This window comes from Diospyros lotus, chromosome 7, assembly GCF_014633365.1.
Source record: "Diospyros lotus cultivar Yz01 chromosome 7, ASM1463336v1, whole genome shotgun sequence".
NCBI classification, from domain to species: Eukaryota; Viridiplantae; Streptophyta; class Magnoliopsida; order Ericales; family Ebenaceae; genus Diospyros; species Diospyros lotus.
The window spans coordinates 2,963,770-2,974,289 of record NC_068344.1 but is presented as its reverse complement, the minus strand read 5'-3'; the positions used below and the strand labels follow the sequence as shown (position 1 = coordinate 2,974,289).

The following is a 10,520-nucleotide window of genomic DNA, read 5'->3' as shown; positions in this document are numbered from 1 at the left end:
ATCGTAACCCCTCATAGATTCTGTAACCATCCCACATCCACATGTTCAACCTATCACAACTTTTAGAGATCCCTACACATGTTTTAGCAGCCTCAACTCAAGGTTGGCTTTTATCTCGTAAATCTCGCCCCCCATGGCACTTACTTCATGGATCATTTGACTTCATATTGGATCCATAATCTCAATTAATCAATTCTAGCCTCTTGTTCCTCACAATCCATTCATACCCTTGATTGGGTGATCTTATTAGTATTCTCAACAAAATCTCGTGACTTGGGCGCCTACTTATCATCAAGCAACGTGATGAGGGTTTACTCATTTTTCATCTATCTCAATAGAGGTCTAAGTCATTGATTAGTGGTTAATTTTGTAAAAATTATGTTATAATTACACCCTTCTTTTGATCTTAAAATTGGCTTAAATTAGATATTAATACATATTTCGTGGTTGTATGCAAGTTTAAATTGAAAAATGAATGAAATGAAGTTTTAAAGTAAAATTTAAAAATAATAATAATAATAGTACATATATAAATATATATAATACATATATATCAATACATGCGTGCATGTAATATATATATAATATAATCTAATATGTATGTGTCATGTGTAATACATATATATAATATATAATCTATTAATAACACTCAATTACTTGATTGAAGGCATAAAGAAAGTGGGTTTGGAGACTCAAATTGGATTGAAGAATGAAGAATTCAAACCCAACCCATAAAGAATTAAAGCCCAGTGCATGCCCATTAAATTGAAGGCCCAAGACTCAGTGCATGTTTAAGACCCAACTTGAGCAACTCATGGAAGACATCATTTGGAGAAGGCCCAAAGTATTTTTAATCCTAATGAAGATTAAAAACCCAATTATAGAAATTTATTTTTTTTATTTTTAAATATTTATTTTATGAGTGCTTTATTATGTGTGTTTTTTAGCTAAAATTCATTTAACTTAGGTGTGTATTTTAGCTAAATTCCATTTAACTTTAGGTGTGTATTATAGCTAAAATCCATTTAACTTTAAGTGTGTGAGTGCCCATTAGATATAATTATGTCTAGTTGAATAATTAAAATTGTGTGGTTTGTATTGTATCTTGTGGGCTATAAATAGCTTATTTGATTGCATTTGTAAGGAGGATTATTATTCTTGAATCAAATCTTAGTTGTTTTCTTAGAATTCTCTCTTTGAGAATTGTTTTTGTTCTCTCTTATTTTCTCTATTGTTTTCTCTTGTGATCTTACTTTATTTCTTTCTTCTCTTGAATTCTTATGTCATTTATTGTTACTTTATTATCCACCGCTTAAATGGCCGGTTAATTTCTGCTATTTTAATTCATGTCATTTAAATTATGTTATTTAAATTATGCCATTTAAATTCCTGTCAATTAACTTTTAAATGAAGATGAGTAACTAAGGATCAATTTGATAAAAGTTAAGATGTATCGAGATCAGAGACTTGTGTGTTAAGGTTGGAAGATTATCAAAGCATGATTAATTGGTTCAAGATGAATGACGTTTGTGGGAAATCGAAATTAGAGAAGTGTCGTGATATCGATTGGATGACTTAGTGAAAAGCAAATTGAAAATTGATAACGTGGATATGAGAGTTGCGGGCTCATTACGACGATAAGTGTACTGATTTGGATAGGAGCTCGGGTTGAGACTTGTGGCCCAAGGACCGGGATATGTGGTTATGGGATTTGAAAAAGAAATTAGAAAGACAAGTGTACTTGTCTAGGGATTAATGAGCATGGCCAGCCTAGGGGTTCTGATTTATATGTGTGATGGTGTTCTTAAGTTTCGAATAAGATATATATGCTAGAGGTCTGGTGATTAAGAGACGGTTATAGACGGTATAGTTGTCCTAGAGATAAGATCGTTGTAAAGAGCTTTAGCACAATTATTTGAGATAAGAAAATGAGGTAGGATTTTCTCTAGTTATTTGATCAGTCAGGTGTTAATTTTAAGGATGAAATTTTGAGATTTTTAGGACATGTGGCAAATTTCGAGGACGAAATTTTTGTAAGGAGAGGAGAATGTAATACCCCATGTTCGTATGAGGTTGCCACGTAATTTCGATAAGTTTAGAATACCGAAAAATTAGTTTGATAGTAGTTATAAGTACCGAATCAACTACAGGGAATGCCTTAGAGTGAAATTGTTTAAGGAAAATGATATGGTCTCGATATGTGTTCCGAGTTAGGATTTATGATATCGAAAGAAATCGGATCGGGAATAATTTTTGGTACAGCTAAAATACAGCTGCCAATTAGGCTGTAAAATCGAATCGTTGTAGGAGACTCCCAAAAAATCAACAGAACCCTAGGGGGGCTCCGGTTTTGCGTAAGGATCAACCCTTCAGTAGTTTCAGGATGAAACGATAGCCCGGTAAGGACACTGGGGTGAAATCGTCTTTTTCAACTAAGATTTGGATTATTAATTGTGGATTTTCGATATTAAAATGCAAATTTAATTGATGTTTGAGGGCATGATTATAATAAGAAAATTGCCTAAATAATATAAGATGAAAATTGGAATTTAATGGTATAATTTCTTATAAATATTAGTGTACTATATATAATTATATACATATATATATATGTAGGTTCGTAGCAACAGGCTTGCGTGGAGGCCATGCCCTGCAACCTTGACACCCATGCTCTGCAATCAGCCATACCCTGCAAAACTTGGAAGGATTTGCACGCCAATAGGAATGGCCATGGCAGGTTTGGGGCAATGAGATAGCCTATAAATAGAAATGAAGAATGGAAGCCAGTGGGTAAGCAATTAGAGGGAGTTACAAAGAGTTTAGAGAGGAAGAGCATGGCCGAGCACAAGGAAAGAGAGGGAGAGGTTGTGCGAGTGAGAGAAGAGCGATGTAGGTCGTCGAAGGTAGCCGAGGAAGTGGCTGGAGTCGGCCAAAGCTGGCTGCAACAGCTTGCGACAACCATGGCTGCGAGCTTCCAGCAAGACCGAGCAATCAAAGGCCATCAATGGGGCCTGGCGAAGCAGCATGGAGGCGGTTGGCGGGGTTGCAATGAGCTGAAGCGAGGGCGTTTGCAACCGGTGGCGGCCAGAAGCAAGCAAAGCCGCAGCCATGGCCTGAGCTCAATTGCTGGGCGGGCGCAGGTGTTACGAGAAGAGAAGAGAAGAAGAAGAAGAGAAGAGAATGAAGAAGAAAAGAAAGAAAAAAAAAAAAAAAGGGAAGCAGATGAGTTGCAGGTCGCGCGGGAGGAAGAAGAAGGAAATAAAAGAAAAAGAAAAGAAAAGAAATTGAGAAAAAATGTCAAAAAATTTTAGAAAATTCTAGAAAAATAGGATTTGGATATTTGCTAATATTTCGGAGATTTTGGGCAAAAAAATAGTTCGGGCACGCGTTTCGGGAATATGACACACATATCGAGGAAGCCGGAGATACTAAGTTAAGGTAAGTAAAATTCTCTAGAAAATTTCAAAATTTTAAAAATATTATTTTATGAATTGTCATAGCGGTGTATTTGAGAAAATATTTTAGAAATATTTAGTTTGGATTTATTGAGGAAAAAATAGAAAGAAATAGAGAGAAAATTAAAGAAAATGCAAGAAATTATGGAGAAATAGCTTTTTGATGCTTATTTAAATAATTATGGTGATTATGATGCTTTGAGGCTTAAGTTAAAGTGACTTGTGCGAATTTTGAGGTTGGCACGCAAATCGAGACGATGTAGGAGGCAAGGCACGGATATCGAGGTAACCCTATAAGTTTGAGAAAGTAAGTGGTACTTCTCAATTAAAATTAGTTTTATGGAAAATGCTTGGTTTGTAAGTGATTTATGTTCCTCGAAAACGTTTTCATCATATTGACATACTCTAATATGTACACATCACGTAGACTGCATACATGACATGACTATGAAATGCATATGTACACTTTGATATCATTGATCACACGCATTTGTGGCCGTAGGGAGTACGAACTAGCACAGCTGCTTTACCAAGGGTGCACTCATACACCCCGGCTTCGAAAGAGGTGGCAGTAAAAATGGTAGGTAGCATGAATGGTGCAGTTGACACCTGCGAGAAAAGATATTACATACACACATGATATAGTATTATGTACCCTTACTTAGATGATTCATCATCTAACTTGAGTTTTTGCCCCTGAAATATTCAAACGTTTCAGATGGAGATTGTAGCAGATTCGAGGATAAATGAGGCATGAAATGCCACTTAACAAAGTGCATGAAGAATAAAATGTATGTTATGTAGCCTATGTATTTAAATTCTGCTACTTTGAATTCTAAACGTTTTGATAAATGTTAATGTATATCCTTATGGTTAATAAAGATATAAGATTTGATTTATGATCAATGTTAAGATATCAGGTTTCGATCATTGCTTCCGCATTTGATGTGTATAATGATTCTCTTTCGAGATAAAGATATGGGAGTTCTGGGACGGATACAAGAAATGATGTGGTTTAGCATTAGTTTGAAAGAAAAAAAAAATTTACTGTCCCAGAATTGTCCCAAGTTATAACGCGCTCGGAAAAACGGGGCGTTACACAGTCGTCGGCCGCATGTGCTATCATCAATCTCCTCCACAGCGCCACACACGACTGTCGCTGTTGTGGCTGCCTCCGGCCAGCCTCACTCTCTCTTTCGCGGGCGATTTGCCTGCTTCTCTATTTCTTCAATTCCTCCCATATATATATATATATATATATATAGGCATGAGACTTGGGCACCACTTCACTTAGCCCATTGAATTACATATACACACTGATTTGCACCCATAGTTTCTCTGCAACACATATATAATTATATATACATATATGATTTATATAATTTATTATATAATTAAAATTATAAAAATTACATATAAATCCATAAATTAGATCCTTAATCTCACTTGAACCATTGCACATTACAATTACATTCTCAAATAATTTCGTTTGGATTAAAATATTAAAATTCTAAAATTAATAACTTAAAGTTACTTAATAAGTACATTTTTGTTCTAGTGTCCTCACAGGATTATCGTTTTGTCTTAAAACCACTTTAGGATTGATTCTTATATAAAATCGGAGCCCCCTCAGGGTTTCGTTGGCTTTTAAGAAGTCTCTTATGATTATTCAATTTTTCAAACTATATTTTAGCTGCACCGAAAACTATCTCCATTTGAATTTCTTTCAGCGTCATAAATTTTGTCTCGAGACACTCGTCAATATAATATCCTTCTTCTAAGCATCTGAGTTTCGGGGTACTCTCTTCAATAGATTCGACTTATTACACTGACTTCTAATTCTCTGAAAAAAATTCAAAATTACTTTCTTTTATTTTGGTGTGTTACAACCTGCAAGCGCATCTATGTTACAACTGCAATGTTTTCGTGTGGTTCCTCCTTGGGGGTTAACTTCACAAATTCCTCGGTCAAGATCCGTAGATGGATGGCCATTTAAACGCTTAACATGTAACTCTTTTGACTTAGTGCATCTGCAACAACATTTGCCCGTTCAGGCCGATATTGAATGGTACAATCATAATCTTTTAAAAGTTTTATCTATTAGCGTTGACGAAGGAAATTCACATTCTATTTCACATAATTATTTAAGTAACAGTTTACTATCACACCACTAGTTAGAGTCGTATGTACATACATTATTACCCTCCATTTATTACTCGACTAATAAAAATGATTGGTTGATTATTTTTTGAAACAGAGAAGGGTTGAAAAACCCTCCATTTATTACTCGACCATTCTTTAGATTGTACGTGAATAATTTAATTATTACTTGATTAATTAATAATATTAGTTAATTAACCTTCAAACTAGATAATTATTATTCGAGTAATATTAGTTGACTAATCCATGAAATCACACAAATAATTATTATATCGTACTTGATTAACATGCAACATTAATCGAGTAATTGATGTATTACTTGAGCAATAAGTTATTTCGATTCTTTGAATGCAAAAGCTGAACCAAGCCACCATTCAAATTGAATTGTCAATTTTAATCAATTCAATTTAATTATTTTAGTTAAATTAAAATTTTGCTCACTAATACATAATACAAGCCACCATCCTAGTGTTAAAGAAAGAGAATAGTGGGCGGCCCCAAAGCATAGATCAACTGGCAAAGGAAGAACCGTTGGGGTGTTGCTCTTTGGGTCTCCAGGTTCCGTGCCCAGGAGATAGTTCAGCAGTCAATGAGTGATCCTAAAAATAAAAAATACTTGTCGCCCTCACGTTTGCAATTGTGTTAGGGGTCGAAATTTGTTTGCTGGGTTTCCTGATTTACCTTTCCTGTTGAAATTATGAAGTCGAATAGCGAAGGGCGCTCGTGATGGTGCGACAACTAAAAAAAAGAAAAAGAAAGAGAATAGTGGGCTCCTAGGATACAGGTCAAGTAATTAGGTCACGATAAATTAAAATTCACACCAATAGATCGTGAGTTTAATTTATTGCCTTGCATAGTGAGGCAAAATCTCTACTTGCGATTTATCTCTTTTGTCAAAATTGATAGTACAAGCGATCGGAGACTGTAAAAGGGCGATAATCCACATAAAGAGAATAATGAAGATAGAAGAAAATAATATTACTTGTATATTCAATAATCAAAGTAAATTTCAATAGGCTATTATATTTTACCTTAAATTATAATATTTTAATTAATTATAATCTTAAAATTTTATTAAAGAAAATCGAAACTCAAACTCAAATCCAAACCCAAATTCGAACCCAAAACTTTAAACCCAACACAATCAAACCTAATTATATTTTCATCAACTATATCTATGGGGTTTTTACAGGGTATGTGATAAATTAGGGTAATTTACAATGTAAAGTTGGTAATGGAAGTGAAATCGGGCACCTTGTTCAAGTACCTCAAGATGTTCTCTGCCAGCTGCCGTATTCTCTCATTCCGGTGCCGGAAAGCGGTGATCAGCACCGCCGGCAGAACCCTATCTCCCGATATCTCCGAAGCGGAGCTCCGATCGCCACTGTTCATCAAGACCCTCTCAATCACCCACAGCGATTTCTGCCATAGCCTCTCTTCTTCGTGCTCCTTCACCACATTCACCACTCGCCCAATGCCGTTCGCTTCCCTCAATACGCTCACGCTGCTCTCCACATCCACCTTCTCGTCAAGCAATGTGATTATGGCTGACAGTGCAGCCTCGACCACGTCGCCATTTTCGTGCTCCAAGCAGTCCAGAAGCTGCTCCACCGCCTTCGCTTCGAGCAGACAGAAGGTTTCTTCCGAAGAACAGTCCCCTCTGTGAACTCGACAAACCGGCTGCCTGTGGCTGTACTTTGACGAATTAAGCGACGAGCGTTTCAGTGAGGCCATCAGTTTCTTGGACTTCGGTTTATTTGCTTGCGGCGGTTTCGATAGGGTGATGGATAGGGTGGAGAGATTCGCCAAGCCGACGGCGGCGAGTCGCTGGACTTCGTCGCTCGACGTCATCGCGAGCAGATCGGCGAATATGGCGGTGAAATTGTAGCCTTTCGCGAGAGACAGAACCTGGTGATCGTATAGCGTCGTTGTGAATCGAACGAGAATGCCGACTAAGCCCTCTAAGTAAGCGATTGCGTAGCGGCTTGTTCTAAGGCCGGATCTCTGGATCCGGCCGATGGCTTGTAGAATCAATGGAACCGTGTTCTTGTTGAGCAGATTCAGGTTGAGCGCAAGGTTTTGATGGGGGAGCTTCGCAAGCAGATTCGCTGAAAGCGCGTGTTTCTCAGTAATCCGCGTTGTTTCAGTTTGGATTAGGGTTTCGGGTAGGCCTCTGATTTTGCAGAGCCTGTCGGCCAACGTGTGCCCCATGTATGGCGAGAGCGCGACGAGCAGCTTAATCGCTGAAACAGCGACTTCTTCGTTAGGGTTATTGATCAGCTCAACGAGATTGTAGCTAGCTTCAGTCTCTTTGATTACAGGGACCATGGTGGATGCCATTTTTGGGGATCTTGTCAAACACAAGAGGATTCTGAAGAGATTGATGTTGAGCTCATCCGGGGTTGAATTCTTGAGCAAGTGGACGATGTTGTAAACAATGTAATCTAAATCCATCGTCTGCCCGGAAGATTCCAGGTCCAGGCCTGATTCGAGTATGTTTGCAAGGATTGCAGCAGCTTCAGTTTTCGAGTTCATTGGCTCGTTGTAGATTGTTCTTTCAAACATTTCGTCGAACATGATTCGTGCTGTTCCAGCTTCGACCAGCACCTTGCTGCTTGGATGATGAGAAGAGATCTGCTTCAGAGCTTTAAACGCCGCTTTTCTAGTCAGAGAGTTTCCACTCTGCACCATGTTGATGAGGGCAGGACAGGCCCTCTCGGCCGCTTGGATTTTGCCTTCATGTCCTAGAACAATCTCCCCAAGGTAACTTGCCATCTCCATCTTCATCTCTTGATTACCTATAATTGATGAAAATGTGTTACATTCTGAGCCCATCAATCAAGTGATTGATTCCCGTTTAGAACATTGATTGCAATAGTGTAGAGAATCGAGATCACCTTCAATGAGATGATTTAGAAGAGGTTCCAAGAGTCCATTTTTGGCCATGAGCTTAATGTTTTCTGGACATTTCTCCAGGTTCTTTAAGATATCGTCTGCTAACTCACAAGCAAAGGCATCAGAGGACCATTTATATTTGATTGATACAAGCATTAGTATTCCTCCAGCAACTGATCCAAATTTCTGACATTCAGATTGAGAACTTGACAGCCGAAGCAATAGTTGTAGCAATTTGTGCCTTATGGGTTGGTGGTTACTCGATAGCATGTTGATTAGGATCGACAAGTTAACTGCCAATGCCACTATTTTCTGCACACGAGTAAGGTGGGCAAATTCAAAAGCCAGTGTATAAGTTTATGTTAATTTCTGGGTTTTATTTCGTAAAGATTCTGCAAAATAAATGAACAGAAAGTTGAACTATTGTAGTGTCAATTTAATTTTCTGCAAGTCAAGAAGATTGAACTAACCTTACCCTCGTTATTATCATCCTCGGTCAGTAGAAGCAACAATTCCAGGGTAGCATTTCTCACCTTTCTTTCTTTATACTCCAGGAACTTAACAAGCAGTGGTACCAACCCCAAGCTACAAACCTGTACTTTATTATTCTGCTTGCCATTGCAGATGCTGTGTAAATCTTTAAGTGCTTCAAGGACCATACTCTCTGTACTGGCAAGTGATAGTGCTGCCCGGGCAACCTTCATTCTTGTTACTTCATTCCTTTCTTTCCACTGCTGTATCGTTGCCTTCAGAGCCATATTCGTGCTCAGAACTCTGCTCTGCAGCTTCTGCCCAGTTTTTGGACAGATGATGTCCTCTGGATTTTTGAACTTTTCATACCACTCGACAATGGCCTTCCTCTCATAGGTTATTCCAGTTTCTATGGTGACTGCATCATCCATAATTTTCTTCGTCAATGGACAGCAGAAAGTATCATACAGAGGCTCCATGTACTGAGCTAGCTGCGGAAAAGTAGTCAAGGATCCAGAGGTCAAGCTCTCACTGTTCATTTGGCCACTGCTATTTGTGCTTCCAAATAGTTCAAGAAGATTTTGGTTTGCTGCATCTGACAACTGATTAATTTCCCTGGAAAATTGATCGATGGAGTAGAGATCTGTTTCTGCTTCTGTTTCTGTTTCGACTACTTCTTTCTTTGATACAAGGGGTTCAAGTTCTTTCTCCTCTGATAGCTGATTTAGGGCAAATTCAAAGTGAAGGTTTTTCATCTCCTTTGAAAGAGCACAAACCGCAATTTCTGCAAATCGTTGATCACCAAATGTTGATGATGGTATTAAACCAAGTTCTTTCCCTATGCAGTTTACAACCCTCTGGAGCTGTCCTATCGTGCTCCTCACTTCATGATTAAGACTCGAATGAGCTCCCTTCTTGCATTCCTCGACAACTTCTTTGGCAAAACCAATGGTTTTGGACAGAGACTGCAAAATCTCCCTTGAATTTGTTGAGGCGTTGTCTGATGCCTGCAGTTCCATGACAACCACAGAAGCCCGGTAAAGGCAGCTACCAAATTCAACAAAGGTATGCTGCTCTACTTCTATGCTTGCCACTAACGCCGTGATCTCTGAAATCGACACCAATAAGGATGCAGCGAGGCTTCTGATCACAGGCTTGTCTTGCTCTAGCTGATGGGAAAGAGAGAGCTTGTTTGTCATCTCTGAATAGAATACTGTTCCTGATTTTACAAACAAAATCACGGTTCAATCTTGCAGAACAGTTCTACTTACTTTGTAGATGCCATAGGTGCAGCTGAGCAAGGTTGATGAATCAAGAAACAGAAAACCAGAACATGAAGAAGAAGAAGATGATGATGATGATGAAGCATATGACTTTGGAAGCTACAGTTCAAGAGTGACCAAGCTGTGATAAAACCAGGGAAACGGAAGCAGAAAGAAGAAGAAATGGAGCTTTCTGAGCAAGGGCCCTGCCAGGTTTGCTGTAAAGGGTGCTCAAGTCTGCAGAAAGTAGGACATTCTTATGGAGAGCTAATCTCAG

At 38.3% G+C, this 10,520-nt stretch overlaps 1 protein-coding gene across 1 annotated transcript; it reads right to left on the bottom strand.

Moving 5' to 3' along the window:
* Nucleotides 1-6,749: 6,749 nt before the first annotated feature.
* Nucleotides 6,750-10,520, bottom strand: LOC127806152 (putative U-box domain-containing protein 42). Its single transcript, XM_052343239.1, has 3 exons — nt 8,981-10,520; nt 8,513-8,822; nt 6,750-8,413 (listed from the first exon to the last, which is right to left on the bottom strand). The coding sequence occupies exons 1-3, from the start codon at nt 10,178-10,180 to the stop codon at nt 6,831-6,833; spliced, it is 3,093 nt and encodes a 1,030-aa protein (XP_052199199.1). The 5' UTR covers nt 10,181-10,520; the 3' UTR covers nt 6,750-6,830.